At 38.6% G+C, this 17,830-nt stretch overlaps 1 protein-coding gene across 8 annotated transcripts in view; it reads right to left on the reverse strand.

Moving 5' to 3' along the window:
* Positions 1-17,830, reverse strand: part of EXOC6B (exocyst complex component 6B) — a 603,982-nt gene that overhangs the window by 154,146 nt on the left and 432,006 nt on the right. For all 8 annotated transcript variants that reach the window (XM_053200754.1, XM_053200751.1, XM_015064020.3 and 5 more), the window contains one exon: positions 1,559-1,632. In XM_053200754.1, the coding sequence (XP_053056729.1) occupies positions 1,559-1,632 (74 nt within the window). The remainder of the gene's footprint in view (positions 1-1,558; positions 1,633-17,830) is intronic.

Here is a 17,830-nt window from a genome sequence, read left to right on the forward strand (position 1 = left end):
TCCTTGGATGTGGCTCTCCAATGAAATTCAGTTTCTGCTTTCCAAGAAAAGCCAATTGGCTCAGAAGTTTCTGAGAAGAAACAAGGGAGAAAATTCCAACAGATAGCACTCCACAAAACCCTAAGGCAAAATCCCAGTCTCCCAGTCTCACATCAGCCAAGGGGTTAAAACCTGAATGTCTCAGTTGAGTTGCTGAATCCACAGGTGGAAGGTCATAAGTGTGGAAAGAGATACTCAGCTCCATTTGTGACCATGCTGGGAAAGCCTTTATGTGTACGAGAACCCCCACCTCGGCCCCCAAATATTAAGTTGACACACGTTTCTGGGACGCGGCTTGAATCCTCAAACTTTGGCGGGTCTATAGAGACACAATTTTCTGTTTTCTGCTTAACAGGGCTTTCCAGAATTGTCATCAGATGACAGATTACACCACCCATCCACAAGGATTCAGGGGTAGCTCAGGCCATCCATTATGGGTTAAAAGCTGTTCCAGCATGAATCGAGTCACAGTGGTAAGGAGACTACCAATACAAGGGGTCCTATAGCTTTAAGAAATACTCTGGGCATCTAAAAGTTTTCAGAATGCAAACTATGTCAGCTCTGAAAACAAGAGGCACTGCATCATTATGGCAGGAGAAACAAAGCCAGCCCCCTTTTTAAAACAGACAAAAAAAAAAAAAGATTGTTTTAATAGGAGAGAAGCATCAGTCATTGATTCTTACTTCATTCACACTTTCTATCCAACGCCATCCATCTTCAGAGTGAAGAGATGACAGAGCCCGGTTAACTCTCTCCCTCTTTCGGCCCCCGCCCATCCTGTTCCTCTCTACCCAAACCACCGAGGCCTACCAACCTGCCCATTTTGATCTGCAAGCAACAGCCCTAGAGAATGACTCTTTCTAACTGATGGGCTCGCAAAGCTCAGGTATGTCTGACGACTGGCTTTCATCAACACTACTTTAACAGGGTTGCCTGTCAGGTTAGCATGACTGGTCAGGGCCTTTGCTAATCATCTTCTAAAACCACCACTTAGTCACTCTTGGCTGACCACATTCTACAAAGGAGGGGATGGGAAGACTGAAGGCAGCAGAGAAAAAGTCAACAAGCCAAACCAACCATCCAGAATGTAAAATATTTCATTTTTCTTAAATGCTGCTGCCCTCATTATCTACAAACAAAAGTCCCCAGGCAGGCTGTCTCTGCATCAGTGCACCTGCTTAGCATTGGTCTGCGGAGTTATCTTTCTGCTGTGTCTGCAGAAGCCAACTATAGCACAATGGGTCACATCACTTGAGGGTCACTTGAGTCCCTCTACGCTCTGGGTCCCTCCTCCCACCTCCTGCCTTCCCTTCTACCCACAAAACCTTTAACTCCACCATAGCTAAGGATCCCAGATAGCTAAATAAAAGAGGTGGCCTCAAACACAGGGAAAAACCCTTAGGTCTCCAGTGTGAATCGCCAACGCCAATCCCCCTCCCCTCCCCTTTTCCTTAAGACCTGATGGTCTTCAGTCACACATCTTAAAAGAAAAACAAAAAACAAAAACACAAAGACTTACTTGTCTCAAGTCGATGAAGGCCAACTGCAGCGTGTCCTCCTGGAACCCAGGCACCGGGCCGGATCTGGCAAACTCTGTGGGAAAGAAAAGAGGATAAAAAGCGCCTTTAACTAACCATGGACAGGGAGATTGGCAGACGGATGACAGGGAAGACAAGAGAGGCTGGGGGAGAGGAGGACCAAGCTTCTAAGGAGTCATGTCTCTCTCCCTTCAGCTTCTTTGTTTGCCCTTCAAAATTCGTGTCATCAAAACACCATTAATTCCAGCATCCTGACAGCAAGGAAACTGTACTAATTCGACCTGAAATTTATTCCCATGAGCCGCGCTGGGCTTCAGAGTATTTGTTTTGTGAATGGACAAACAACTTGCAAAGGAGGAGGGAGTGGGGGAGAGAAAAAAGTTTTTCCTCTCAACACAATAAAATCTTCAGCTGTGAAACTCTTTTCAGTTCCGAAAGCTATTTATATTTTAGATCGCTGAAGGAATTTTCTAATTTCACGCCTGTCACCTCATTCCCCAAGCATTTATCAAAAAATATTCCCTGCCACATCATTAATTATTCCCTCACTGATTATTTGTATTATCTCATGACTGCATTATTGCCAACACACACACACACACACACACACACACACACACGCAGAGGCTGTCCCAACCCACTGCTTGGCTCCTGAGCAAAGAAGTACTTGCAGATATGAAAAGCCTACCTAAACAAATCTCATGGCAAAAGCTTACGGAACATTTGCACATATCCATCCTACTAGTGTACTCTTTGTCCTTGACTTCTACTTCTATTCCACTCTCGAAAACTCTTTTTTTTCTCTTCCCTCTACCCCAATTTAGTCTTAGGTCAAAGACACCACATGAATGCTATTTGCAATTTACAGTAGCGCCTTGGGTCCATGCTCAGTTTATGACTCTGGCTTCTACATCGTTAACAAGAAGATAACTGCACGGGCTATAGGGACAGACACTAGTAATAGTTAAGAATGTCAAGTTTTATCGTCCCTAAGCCCTGCTTATTATGAAATCAAAAGGTCTTGTTTAAGCTCCCTACACACACACCCATACCACACACACCACACACAGAGAATGAGAAAATTCAAGAGTTGGACAGTTACTATGTCTTGAATTCTCTCTATAAAGCCAAAGTGTGATGGACATTTAACATCAATCTACCATTTACCTCAAAAACAACTCCAGTATTGGCTCAAAGCAAATATGAAAAGGAATGTTTTCAATTACGTTTTATTCCAGGAACGAATTTAAGAAATAATACAGACTTAGTATCATACTTTTTTTTGAAATTAAATAAAATCCATCAAGATACCTGCATAAATGCCTGGAAAATTACTTCCAACATCCAGTAGCTGGACAGATTTAAATGATGATTTGTGAACAACTATGGGAATCCCTGTTTTTAAAAAATATTTTCCATCTGGGGCTTCTTAGACAGAATAGGTTTTCATAACATCCTTGCCCCACTTAAAAAAATAATGCTAAACAAAATTGAAAGGGATTATGGAAACATCACATGAAATGAAATTTAACAAAATTTGTTAAACAAAATATAGCACACGTATATTCTACAACTGTACACAAAATATTATTTTAGATATTTCAAAAAAAATAACTACTGTAAGTGAAAGGAGATAAACTATAGATAGGATGATTAGCAGCACTGGGTTTCTATTTGCGAGGAAAAGAAAACTCAAATGCTATTTGCAAATTAATTCCATCATATTATAGGCCAAATGATTCAAGTTTCAAAAGAGTAGAATCCTACAACTGTACAAATACTTGAAGAGGGCCATGTTAATGGAAAGCCTGACATACTCCATCCTTCATATCTTACAACAGCCATTATCTGTGCTAACCTTGTATACGCAGCAGCTGCTCAAGTCAGATGTACAACTCGCCCATACTGTGCTCCTACAGAAAGCAGTTCTTTGAATCATAGCCACAGCCACTCTTTTTGACTGCCTTGATTGTCAGTGGTCGGCTTCAATAGGCTTCCCATGCCTGATGGTTTCATCCAAAGTTGCTAGTTTCCCCCCACTGCTCCTGCATGACTCAAGGCTATGTTTCATCACTTGACGTACTAAAGTCCTCTCTGTCAGTAGGAACCTTTCTTGAGTCAAAATATAGCAACTGTCAAGGTGTTCTGCTTACCTACACATGTCCAACTCAATAGAATTACCCCGTGACACAAGGTTGAAATGCTTGAGAGCTGCCTACACATTCTCACCTCTCCTTGTTGAGCATGCTCCCTGGGGCTGACAGATGACACAGACAAAACCACTCAGGAAACCGAGAGTCTCACTTTATAGACCTCATTTTTATGACACACTGAATCTTCCAGGTTCCCAGAGGACATGGTGGCCTTTTAGATTTGCTTTTCCTTTTATAAATCAGGGAATCAAAGAGTGATAATTGCTTCAAAGTATGACAGAGTAAAGAGATTCGTTTTCACATATAGTTTATGGAAATGTCTCATTACTGTATATTCAACTTCATGTTTGTATTTTTTCCTCATTGTTTTACATATATAATCCTTGTCTTCTCATGTAGATAGTAAACTCCTTAGGGATAAGGACCATATCACTGAACCTAACAAGTATTTAAAATACTAGATATTCAACAAATACTCAATATATTAATTAAATAAGTTACAAAAACAGCGAGATTCATTAATCATACATCCTCTTCACTGCCAATGAAAATCTTTAGATTGCAATAGGTAACGTGGCCTTATTAATATGAGTACCAATAAGCAGGTTTTAGGAATGTATGGGCTCCCTAAAATTTGGTGCACAATGATTGAAGAGATGGGTTTTGAGGTCATAAATACCAGAATTTGAGCTCGGATACTAGGTCTACAGGCATAGGCAAATTACTTAATCTCCTTAAAGCTTCAATGTCTTTTTCTCAAAAATGAAGAAAACAGTGCATTCTTTATAGTGCTACCATGAGGATTAAATGAAATAACACACATAGAGCAGTTGGCAGAGGGCCTGGCATATCATAATTGATTATCATTACAATTAGTTTTCTGTGTGAATATACAGTTCTCTGGGAAGAAGCTTCCTAGCTTTCACTGAACTCTCAGAGGGCTGGTGACCAAACAAAAGTTAAGAAACACTGTTACATACCCAGGACAAAACAGGAGAATTTATTCAGCTACCATTCAGTGATGAGTTAGTGAGCTGGCACTGCAAATTTGTTTACAGGCAAATATTTAAGTCTTTCACTTAAATGAAACTGAGATGACTAATTAACAGAATGTTAGCCACAGCAGTTTTTATTGGTGTTATTTATGAATTTCAAAAAATGCATAAAACAGATCTCTTGCAATGTTTGGATTCAATATACGCTTAAAAACACGGTTGTTCTCTTAGAGTCAATTGTTCAGATATACAAAAAATGTTAACAGCATAAGAAAGTGTGAATATTTTAAATAAATGAACATTTGTAAGCAGTCTGATTTCAACTCTATAAAATATAATATGCATAGTAAACACTCATTTCATAATGTTAACTGAGGCTGTTGCAGACGGAAAGATTACAAAAGGATTTTCTTCTTTTTTATATTTTATAAACTTTTAAAATGAGTAGAGACCACTTTCATAATCAAAAATAGGAAATAGAACACATGTGCACACGTGCACCAAAATTACCTAGTGGTGCTGATTTAGTAATACTTTCTCTAGTGACAAGGGATAGGACTTATTCAAGATTTAGCATTACAGGCAGCCGGGATTGGTCTGCACACCCAAATTCCCAGATGTTGCTTGACAGAAAGAGAAGAAGAAAACTACAAAAAGCTCCAGTCTGTGTAACAGGCCGATGCATACACAAATTCATTAGATGCACACACAAGAAGCCTCTCTTTAACATCACAAATGGAAACCTTCCTTCTTTGGAAATCATCAAAAGAGGTAAAAGTATGCAATTATGACTGAGTGGAACCAATGTACATATGGGGCACAATGGACAAGACCCTTTCTGGACTTGTCTCTGAGTCCAAGATCTGTAGTAGGTTTTCAGTTTCTAAGTGTTTCCAACACCAAGTGTTTCCAAAGCCTGGGTTCTGTAGTGTAGACGGCATCGCAAGACTATATAAGGTGCTTGCTCTATTTCACAAAGACCTAAACCCAACATTTGACCAGCATGTGTTACTTAGGGACTGAGTCAAGGTTCCAGTGAGGCTGGCAAGAAAGCTTCCTCTTCAAAAATGTGTTCAGATTAGTAGAGCCTACCAGTGATGCATTTTCCAGAGAGCTCTGGCTCTCCCCAGCAGCTCTTTCCTGCCCTTGTACCATCATGGTAGGGACTTCAGAGTTGAAGCTGGTATCAGGGCTTCACTCCAAGACCCAATTTGCAAATGTGAAAAATCTTTTAATGAGGAAACTGCCAACTCATCAAAGTTTACGAAGGAAATATTTTCATTTAAGAAAATAAAAAGGAGGTATAAAAGTTACAGAAAACAAGGCATATTATTAAGTGAAGGCATAAACGGGGAAATAAAATCACACAAAAAAAGTATTTTACTTACCAAATATTCAACGTTCTTTCATATTCTCCTACACACTTAAATCTACGTGGTTAGGCAATCATTTCTAAAAACAATATTAATTTCTCAAAAATATCCTGTAGGTTTATTTATAATGATATAAAATTACCAAAAGAGAAAAAGAAGAGATTCCACTAATTTCAAAATGCTTTCTACACTTCTTGAAGGCTGATCTTATAATTAACTAACACTATCACTTAGGGGGGGAAGGAAAAAAAAATTTAAATAAACTTTAAAATTATCAGGTACATTCACATTTGGCTGAAGAAAAAAACCATTTTTATAAACACCATAGAAGGCTAATTAGAATAAAACGGCAGAGTCAGATTAGAAAGGGCTTTGAGAAATCAAAATGACTGCCATAGTCTATAATCTGTGTATCTGGATAGGACATCTGAGAGTTTCTCAAAAGCAAGTTGTGAGAAACAGAAAATAAAACTAGTTCTTCTGAAATAACTCTAGGAGAACAATCATGTTTGTAAGGGTATAACTGAGTCACAAAATTACAGATCTATTTTATGCAAATTGTTCATGGAACAAGAATAATTTTCAAAAGCAGATGAGCAACAAGATAAAAATTTATTTCAGAAAAGCAAAACTAGTACCCTCTCCGGAAAATAGGTAAAATAGCAATTGTCGGAGAAAAACATAATTTGGTTAAATAAGAGGAAGTTGAAAAGACAGTGGATAAAATTTTGACCAGAGGTCCCTAGATACCGTCATTCACTACTGCTCTCACTGAACTTCCAGGTCAGAAAATGGACAAGATAGCATCACCAGCCCTCACTGAAGGGACCAGAGGTTTGGCTAGGGCGAAAGTGTCAGGTGAGAAAGAAAACGCAGTACCCGGGGGGCCCAAAGTATGTTGGCTTCTTGTTTACATCTTAAGATCATGTCAGGTCACATGTGGTGCTTGTGGGATTGAAAAAATAAGAGCTGCTGTTGCTGTATTAACATAATGGTTTCCTGGTATCTAGCTCCCTGGAGCAACAGACAAGGAGTGTGCCAGACTACCAAGTGTGGCTCTGGGGAAGCTAGCCTCTTCTTGCATCACTTCACAGTGGCTCCACTAAGCTCATTACAGACAGGAGTTGATGGACTCCACAGGGAATCCACTTGGGGCTCTGCTGGTCAGAGAAAGGTTGGCCAGAACATAAAGAAGTAAGCAAAGGAGACAGGTACCAAAGAGACAGGAAAACGCTGGGGAGTGAGGGGGAGAAAAAAACCACCTTGGAGATGAAACTGACCATACTTGTGTAAGTGTGCTTGCATGGACATGTGATCATAAAAAACAGGCACCTTTATTTAGCCAGGGTATGACTCCGTGACGCACATCACTCTCTGTTTTTACATACCTTAAATATGTAACTCACTACATTTCCCATCCCAAAAAGGGCAGAGGGAAGCACAGGCTAACTCAAACACATTCTCAAAGTTCTGTGAGAGAAATCTGATGGAAACTGACGACACTGAAATCTGATTGCAAATGCCAAGCCAGGACTGCACACAGATTTGCAAAGTACTTTTAAAGTTTGATTTTCTAAGTTCAATTCTCCAAGCTCCTTTTGCTCTGAAAGACCATTGAGAGCTAGGACAGACAGACACGGCATTTTAATTAATAAGGAATTGATCTCCCATAAGTGAGAAAATGGACACCAGCATGAAGGAAGTTCCATGCTGCTGCTCAGTAAACAAGACAATCAATCTCCACCTGGCTGCCCCTCTAACTGTACCACCGGGAGGAAAGGAGGGTCCTGGCACATTCAGTGGCTGGTGTCAGTGACAGCACACATTCTCCCGGACAGAAAAGCTGTTTTATGAGGAATAAACCTAGCAGATCAGAGAGGTCGATTTCTACATCTTATTTAACATATAAGAAGAATCAGTAAACAGCTTAATGAAATTAGTCAGCGGAATCTAGCAAAGCAAACTAGAGAAACAATTCTGTTTAAGTTTAGAAAACAGATAATATAAGTTCCCACCATTTCATGGAGTCCAAGGGGCAGTGGGTGCCTTTATTGAAATAAAGTGCTCATCTTTGTCTGAAGAAATAATATTTTAAATGATGGGTAAGAATACTTAGCCGTATTCACTAAACTAAAGAGAGTGACTTTTGCATTGTGTGATTCTTTGCAGAGGAAGAAGGGTTGAGGAAGTCAAGACAATAACGAGTGGCAGAACAATGTCATGCCGCACGGCAGCGGACTTTACCTTAATATTCCAGGCAAAAACAGAGCAAAAGATGACCTCGGACTTGAGTCTATAACTTACGCTGCTAAAGCTGAAAGGAGCATTTGGAACTACTGAGGATTTCTACCGATGAGCAAATTAAGGCCCAAAAGGTGAAGTCAGTGACCTAGTTAGAATCTGATCCCTCTAAGTCTGTCCTTCTAATATTTCAACAGGCACCCCCCACCTCAAATGTCTAAAAACAAATATTCACTTTGCATGTTCCTTTATAGGCATATTAAGTATTCCTTTACATTTAGTTAGGAATCAGAAAATCCTAAAAATACACAGATCTGTGCAAAGTCATAATTTTCCTCGGAAGTTCCCAAATGCTTCACAATTTTGCAAAGTAAGTGCCAGCTTCATAATATATCTTTTAAAATCATGGTGAAAAGAAGCTTCTCCCAATCAGTACTTCTGTGTACAATCTCTAGGAAAACTGAGGGTCCACCATGAGAGGGGTGGGCTTCCTGAGAGATGAGAAAAACTAGTGCTCAGAAGCAGTGACTTTATATCCTTGAAATTTTCACTGTGCTTTTAAGGACTTAATTTTGTCCATGTGTTTGTTCAGCACTGATTATCCTGCTGTATGAACATATACACAAAGTTGCGGCTATCTGACATTTTACAGAAGGATTTTGAGAAGGATTCTGTAGGTCATTTAATGTAACAGTGAAAATCAATTTTCTAGAAAAGCACTGTCCAAATAGAAATGCCAGCCCCATGTGTAATTTTAGAATTTCTAATAGATACACTAAAAACAGACAAAATAATTAATATTGAAATTAATAACATATCTTGTTTGACTCAATATGCATAAAATATTTCAATTTCAACATGAAACTAATATTTTAAAAATTATTCATTTGGGGGGCACATGGGTGACTCATCAGTAAAACACGTGGCTCTTTTTTTAAAAAATATATGTGTGTGTGTGTGTGTGTGTGTGTGTGTGTATTTTTTCTTGAGAGAGAGAGAGAGAGAGCAAGCGTGAGTGGGGAGAGGAGTGGAGGAGTAGAGGGTGGGAAAGGAGGGTCTAAAGAGGGGGAGAGAGAGAGAGAGAGAGACAGAGAGAATATTTTAAGCAGGTTCCATGCCCAGCATGGAGCCCAACATGGGGCTCAATCCCACAACCCTGGGATCATGACCTGAGCCAACATCAAGAGTCAGACACTCAACTGACTGAGCCACCCAGGTCAGGAGCATGTGACTCTTGACCTCAGGGTCGTGAGTTCAAGCCCCACGTTGGGCATGGAGTCTACTTTAAAAAAAATGATTCATGCCTTTTTTTCCCCAAAATTTAGTATATATTTTACATTTACAGCACTTCTCATTTCTGACTAGCTATATCTCAAATGCTCAAATGGCCACTTGAGGCTGATAGCTATAGGACTGGACAGCACAGCTTTAGATGATGTTGACTGTAATGAACTTAAGTTAAAATTAAATGTGCCAAGAATGATCTTAGATTTTGAAATGACCAAGAAAGAGCATTCCTAAAATTCACAGCATTATGAATTCTATTTTTACATCGGCTATGAAATTAGGATTGAAGCAAATGTCCATGATACTACACAATGGCTTTGACTCAACTTGTATTAGAAATGTATGTTGCCTTCAGAGAGCTATATATGTACTTTGTATATTTTTCATCATGCCCGTCAATACATTTTTATACTACCTCTCTATTAATCCTTATATTTGTATGCTTACCTTCTTCTCTTCAACCCATTTTCTCTTTCTTACGCAGGTGTCTCCTGTTATCTATCTGCAGGGAGATATGTACCAAGACACCAGTGGATGCCTAAAGCCACAGAGGGTACTGAACCCCAAACATACCATGGTTTTTCCTATACATGCATATCTATGTTAATTTATAAATTAGACACACTAAGAAATCAACAACTAAGAATAAAATAGAACAATTATAACAATATACTGTAATGAAAGTTAATGTCAATGTGGTCTCTCTCTCTCAAATAATTTATTGGACTGTACTCATCCTTCTTGTGATGATGAGAGAAGATAAAACACCTGCGTGCTAAGATAAAGGAGACCTGTTACATAGGCATTGTGATGAAGTGTTAGTCTTCTACTGACGATACATGATACATCAGAAGGAGCATCACCTGCTTCCCGATCACAGTTGATCTTGGGTAACTGGAACCACAGAAAGTGAAACTGCAGAAAATTGGAGGCTTTGGTACCTAACTTATTTATTTTTTCAATTTATCCTGTTGAAAGTGGCCTCAAATCATTTTTGGAAAAAGCAGTAGGGTATAATTGTTTTTAAATGATGACAGCTGATAAGTATATAAATTTGGGGACATAGTGAGCTATGCCTCAGTTTCCCTAGCCAGTGATGACAATAACCATCCTGATCTATAACTGCAAAATGTTTTTTAAGGTGCAAGATAAAATAAATACTGACTCATTAAAGGGAAAAGTATCAAGACTCTGGAACAGGGTGGAGGTATATCGTACCACACTATGAAAAATGCTGAAAGTCAGAGAAATGACTAAGGTACGTTCCACATGGGAAGTTTCCTAAGTTAAAGGAGACAGACTTTTTAAGAAAAATCAGTATAATTCTTTTCTTTTCTTTCTTTCTTTCTTTCTTTCTTTCTTTCTTTCTTTCTTTCTTTTTTTCTTTTACAACTTTTTAAAAGTAGGCTTCATGCCCAATGTGGGGCTCAAGCTCATGACCCCGAGATCAAGAGTCACATGCTCTACCAACTGAGCCAGCAAAGTGCACCAATATCATTCTTTTCAAACTGAGAGTAGTTAATATTTCTTTGGCATATATATTTCATGATGTTCTTACAATTTTCTAGGAAAACTAAGTCTCATAATGTAAGCTGATGTCCACAAAGATAGATATCTCATTAGATAAGGTAACTGAGATTCTAGTTCTTTCTAGAATTTACTTATGTGACCTTTGGCCAATCAGATAAGTTCTTAGTACTAAATGTCTCTGCTGTGAAATGAAGGTAATAATATTTCACTTAATTAAAGCTACAGGAATAAATCAAATATATTCTTGATGTCTATGATACAATAAAGAACCTGTCTGGTCTTTGCCCCCGCTCCTAGAATAGTTTCAAATACCCTTGAAAGTTCCTGAGCAATAGGAATTGCTATTCACAATGAGCTTCTTTTGACCATACCTAGGTTTATGCTAACAAGGTTGCTCAAGTGGGACCTTAGAGAGTTTTAAGGGAGGGGCTGGATAAGCCAGAAAGACCAAGCTCATGATTTTCAGCCACACCCCCAGTCTACAGGGAGGGTAAAGGGGCTGAAGGCTGACTTCACTCATGTGGCCAATTATTTACTCAATCATGCCCATGTAATGAAAGCCCATATAAAACCTCTGGATACTGAAACTCAGTATCAGATTAGTGAACACTCTGATGTGCTGGGATGGTGACATGCTTAGACTCCAACCAAGAGACAGGATGAAAACTGTGCTTGTCCCCCTCTTCCCCAGGACCTTAACCTATACATATCTTCCATTTGGCTCTTCCTGTTACAGCCTTTATAATAAAACTGTAATCAGAAGTATAGAACTTTTGGTGATTTCTATGAGTTTCCTAGTGAATTCTTTAATGCAAGGGAGTTTGGGGAGTTCTGAATCTGTAGTCAGCTAGCAAGAGGAGTGAGTGGCTTGGACACCTCAGACTTGCAGCTGATGTCTGAAGAGGGGAAGTCTTACAGGACCGACCCCTTAACTTGTGGAGTCTGCAATTAGTCTACGACTAATAACTTAGTTGTAGAATTGGATTGAACTGTAGGACACCCAACTGATGTCAGAGAATTGTTGTTGGAACACAAAGTCCAATATAGATCAAGTGCAATAAAACAGGATATTGGGTCCATTTTAATATCTAGGCTAGAGCCATACATGTCCCAGCATAATTAATGGGAACATTACTGGATTTGGATATAAAATAATATGCTTTTCCCCTTGACATGGCCACTTCTTCAATGAATCAAAAAATTAAAGATATTGAATTAAAATAAGTCTTTGATATTAGAGATCATTTTTGACATGACAAAGTAAAAGTTCTGTATATCTTGCCCAGAGAAAATGAACACTTTCTATATTTACTAGCTTTGATTCTTTGTTTCATGAAATTGTTCTAATTATCAGCTGGGAACTTTTTCCCCTAAAATGGAAATTTATTGTAAAATATTAAAACAATGATCCAACAGCCATGTTAAATGTTTGCATTAGATGACTATCAACATAAATACCATTCTCCCATTCTGGTTACATAGGCTAGACCTAAGAAGTCAAGACCTAAACTTAGGATCTATCTTACTTAGAGAATATAAACTGTGCCACTGAGAACTCAGTTTAGGATGTGTTTTCCCTTTTCTCCTTTTCCCCTAAAGCAAACAAACAAACAAAGACAAAAGGAGAAGAGAATCTTTGTTAGTGCAACGCTAGCCCTTTGGCTGATACTTACTGGGTAAAGGGTCAAGGAAAGGACTTCGGACACAACTCAGGAGCTCTAGAGGAAGCATTAAGGGTTTTAACTCCCAGGTACTGCTGAGAGGGAGATTAGTGTTTAAAAAGAATTTAGGTTGGCTGGAAGAAAAGGAAATGAAAATCGTTGTTTCTTAAGGCACATGAGCCACTTCTTTCCATGATAAACTGGTGCTTTTAAAGGAATATCTTAAGTGCTAGAAGGTATAGGAGATAAATGAACATTTCAAGTATTAAAAGCACTCCTGTCTTTAAAATGATCCTTGTTGAAAAGCCCTCAGAAATGCTTTTCTAGGGAAGAATAGAGAACCTCACTCTTTTCCCTGGTTAACTGTCTGGGCAGGGGCTTAGGCTACACCTTGTTTCCATCCACTGACAGGCAGACAGCTGGCAAAAAGATTCCAGTGACTCAGAGGGGAAGGGCAGGCCTTAAACAGGCTGACTGCTGGGACTTGGTGAAAAATGGAGGAGACTTGGTATTTCTCCAGCAAGGCATATCATTCAGAAGAAAGGTACATGATTCAGAATGACAAAAAGAAGAGAAAGATGACGAGGCAAATTTTACTGATACCTACGAAGAAAATAAAGGAAGAATTATTTTTCTTTTATTGTTGGTCACATTATAGAAAATGTTTGGTGTCACTTGCTATTAAACTGTCCCAAATCATCAGGCTGAACAGTGGCAACATAAAAATAACCACTCCACTGAAGTTCTCAGACGCAATAAAATAAACAACTTCTGCTTTCTTCTCTTTCAAACTCCATTTCTGAAAGCTATTTACAAGCACGGATTCATCTTCTTTATCTTCCACTCATTCCTGAATTCGCTGCAATCTGGTTTCTACCACCCCTACTTCCCCTAAAAGTACTTTCTCTAAAATTTACTTTGGATTCTTTCTTATTAAAGCAACACTTATCCAGGCCTTCTCTTACCTGACATTTGCATGTACCATGCAGTATTATATAAAATTATTCATTGTTTACCTGAAATTCACATTTAACTGAGCGTCCTGTTTTTTTATCTGGCAACCCTACTCCTAACTGAAGATTCTGTATTTAGGCTTGCATTTTCCACAATTTTGCCACAGTGATTTTCCTAAAGCAGAAAATGACCATGTCATTCTCATACATAAAACATATGACCAGCTCCCTACGTACCTATAATCAAGTATATACTTCTCAATAAGTCTTCCAGCACCTAACAAGGATTATATTTTCACCATTGCCTCTTGGTTACCCCACTTCGTTTCACCTTTCCTCCAGTCATAATGAACTAGTTTTAGTTCTCTAGTATGCCACACTTTTAAATTTCCTCCCAGAATTTATACGAACACCTGCCTTACTAGTTAGAATATCCTTCCAAACCTACCTCATCCCACTTGAGTGGCTAATTCCTACCCATGTAGTTCAGTTGGATATCCTAGTCCAAACAATTCCCATATAACAAATGAGTAAAAAGATTTTAAAAGACATTAGTGTATTATTCACAGATACTTAGTGATCAAGCACAAAGACACAGGTCTCGATGCACCCATTCAGGTGTGTGTTATCCCACCAGTGACCCTACCATACAAGCTTCTCTTCCCAGGAAAGGGGTGGAAAATAGAAGTAAAATATAGATCAACAGAAATTTATAGGCAAAACTTACGAATTCCATACATTGACTCACCGGAAACTTCGCTTTTCTAAATGAAAGTGTTGGCAGTGATATTTTCCTCCTATTTTCTAAATTCCAATCTTAGAAATATAAAAATTGGAAATGCTAAGGTGATCTTTTGGAGAAATTGTAGTAGGTCTCCTCAACTTCTCTCTTTCCCCCTTTCTCTCTCATTCACACATACACACACACACACACACACACACACACACACACACCCAACAAATAGATAAACTAAAGGAAGAGAGAAAGAAGGTAAATTTTTACAATTTGTAATGCTAAAAGTAGACTAGATAGATTAACTCAAACCAGAATTTGTTAAATGCTGAAATGCTAGATAGAGTATGTAATGATTGAAAAGACATGGAATTTTTTCTTTTAAAATGTCTTATAAAATCTAGAACTTTCATCAATTTTTTGAGATGTATAAGGTGTGTTCCACCTAAAGACAGTAGATGGGTTAGAATGTTATGGGAACTCCTTGTACACCTGAGTAGAAGTCTGTCAACTTTCAACAATTAAAATAATTTTTAAATAAACATGGCATTTAATATGCCTTCCTGGTTTACACCCTATAAAACGGCCCAATTAAAACCAACCGTTTACTGGCCTCAGCCCCAAAGACATGAAGTGAGGGCCAAAGAAAATATGTAATGTATAAAATGCCCCAGTGTAAACACTTGGTGACAAGCAGGGGCAGTGAATTCATCAGATATTCTCGACAGATTCCGGCTTACTGCAAGCATTAAGATTTGGGCCCATGTGAGTAAAAGGGATGCACAAACGGCTTAAGGGAAGGAGGCAGCAATGCTAAAGAAATAAAATAACTTTTAGCTGAGGTGCTCTTTGGAGCTAGCTGATATAACAGAAAGAGATGGCCATACGCTGGTCTGGGGCTAATGGTGAGGTCTTGGGTTTGCAATAATTAAGATGAGCTACTATTTCTACTGGCTCATTTCTGCCTAGAAATGCTTCTGGGTGTTTTGAAGCAAATCACGGGGATTCATGAACATTTTAAATAATTGCCTAACTTTCTAATGAGGAAACAGTAAAAAGGCTTTGGAGAGTAAGAAATTGCTACGATATACTCGTTTTACTGTAAGAAAACCTGTTTTACCAAGTCCAGAACCAGGGTCAAGTGACAGGAAAAGAGTAATAACCACAATATAATTTTATTATTTTCCTTCCTTGAAATGGCATTTCTTAATCTTTCTGGTCCCTGAAACTTCCAAAGTGTATAAGGTCTTAAAGTTGAGAAAAAAATAAGGACTAAAATCTGAAACAGCTAGAACGGAAAATGTAGAGAAAGCGGGAAGGAGCACTAAGTTTGGAATATCACTTCAACAAAAAAATCTGGTATTCTCCTTTCCAAAGCCATGCAGCAGGAAAAGAGCCTTTTGGAAACTACCAGCTGTTCAAGGTAAATCTCTTGGCCACCATCCCCACACCCCCCAAAATATCCCTTAAAATAAAATCAGGAAGAAAACTCAAACCAATTTCAAAGAGGAATCAGTCACTGTCCTTATTTAGAGATGGGATAAGTACCACATTTTCCAAACAGTCAGACAGAACTTAGGGTATGGGAGAGTTTGCCACAGAAAGAGAACCTTAATTCAAAATTATGATCCCTCATGTGGCAGGTCTTTTGTATTCCCTCATCACCCTTATGCCCCACAAACAACCCAAGGTAACATTTGCTACCAGAAAAAGTACTTTGTCTGTGTTGGCCAATCTCTGGAAGCCAAGAGCAGAGCTTGACAGTGATGTATAACAAGGTTAGAGCAGCAGGATCCATCTCCATTTGCTTGACAAGGATGGTATCTGAGGCCATGGTGAGGAAGAGCAGGTCGCCTGCCCTCGCTGCTCAGGCTGGCAGCACCTACTATCAAATGACCAGGTGTCTGGCAATGGGCTCAGAGAGACAATGACTTCCTTCTCTTCTGGAATTCAAAGAACTTCAGCACATAAGCCAGAATAACTGCTGAGTGGGCACTACTCACTGACCCATGTCTGACAAGAGTCCTCTCAGAAGGTACAGGGCCCATCATCCACAGTCAAAGAGACGTGATATTGCCATTTTAGTGGCAGGGAAGACTTCTGTTTGGGTACTCCATAGCAGAAAGGCGCATCATAATAGCATAGCACCTAGCATGACAAGTATTATAGTCACAGGAAAACAACAGCAAACAAAGCATGGCTTTTGTACTGCCTATTTTGGATAGAAGGAAGATATTTGCAGTGTGTGCTCTTCCCACATTATTTTAGATCTGAAAATCCAAGCTCAATCCTGGATTAAGAAGAACTGGTAGGGATCTGGGAGTGGGGGAGGGACAAAGCCATATAATCCGTAAGTTCCCAAAGAAACTTTTGCACAATACGTTGATTGTGAGCTGTGTACCTGAGAAAATGATTCCGGACTATGGCCTCTATTTTCAGCCCAAATACTTGAGTTTTAAATCTGACTCCTTGTATAAAATATCTACAGTGTTCCAGGTCTTGCAGAGAAAACAAAGAATGTAGAGAATGAACTCTTGATTACTGTGTGTGTGTGTGTGTGTGTGTGTGTGTATACGATTGCCAACTTAATGAATCTTCCCCTGCAAATCTGTAAGTTTCACTGAAGATACTGAATCAAAATGAGAATTAGAAATAGGAATAGAAAATGAAACTGAGAAAAGGGGAAAACAAACGATAAAATGAATAAACAAAAATACACTCTGTTAAGACTGGCTACTCAAATTCCTATATACTTCCAGTAGAGAATGAAAGCATTACTGTAAAGAAGAGATAGAAAATATTTTTCTGATTCCATTAACCAGTCAATCAACCAAAAGACAAAATTCATTAGCCACGGAGTCTGCTTCATGGAATGAGTTATTGTCTCCATCATATTAAAAGCATTAATGACTAATTACCTTAGGTTTTCACATGTGCACAGCACTGCAAATTATAAAAAAACAAGTTTATTTTTCTGCATATGAACCCAAAGTCTATCATTAATCTTCTTACCTTAATGTTTCTCAGATGAAAGAGAGCAGAAAGCAAAAGCTTGTTTTAAAATTATAATTCATAAAGATGAGGCTCAAGATAGAAGCTAAGGGATCTGAAATTAATGATACTGAAACACACAAAATGTCCTTCAATAGCCTACCCATAGGACATTTGCATCTTCAAGCACTATACAGGCCATATGAAAAGAAGCATCTGTTATTTTAATATAACCCAGAGAGATCAGATTTAAAACTTAACTAAGCTCAAATTTCCTCCTTTTGTCACTCCTCAAACCTTATATTCTTAGGATGGCTCTCTTTTTAAGATTTGAAG

This window comes from Acinonyx jubatus, chromosome A3 (genome assembly GCF_027475565.1).
Source record: "Acinonyx jubatus isolate Ajub_Pintada_27869175 chromosome A3, VMU_Ajub_asm_v1.0, whole genome shotgun sequence".
In the NCBI taxonomy this organism is placed as follows: Eukaryota; Metazoa; Chordata; class Mammalia; order Carnivora; family Felidae; genus Acinonyx; species Acinonyx jubatus.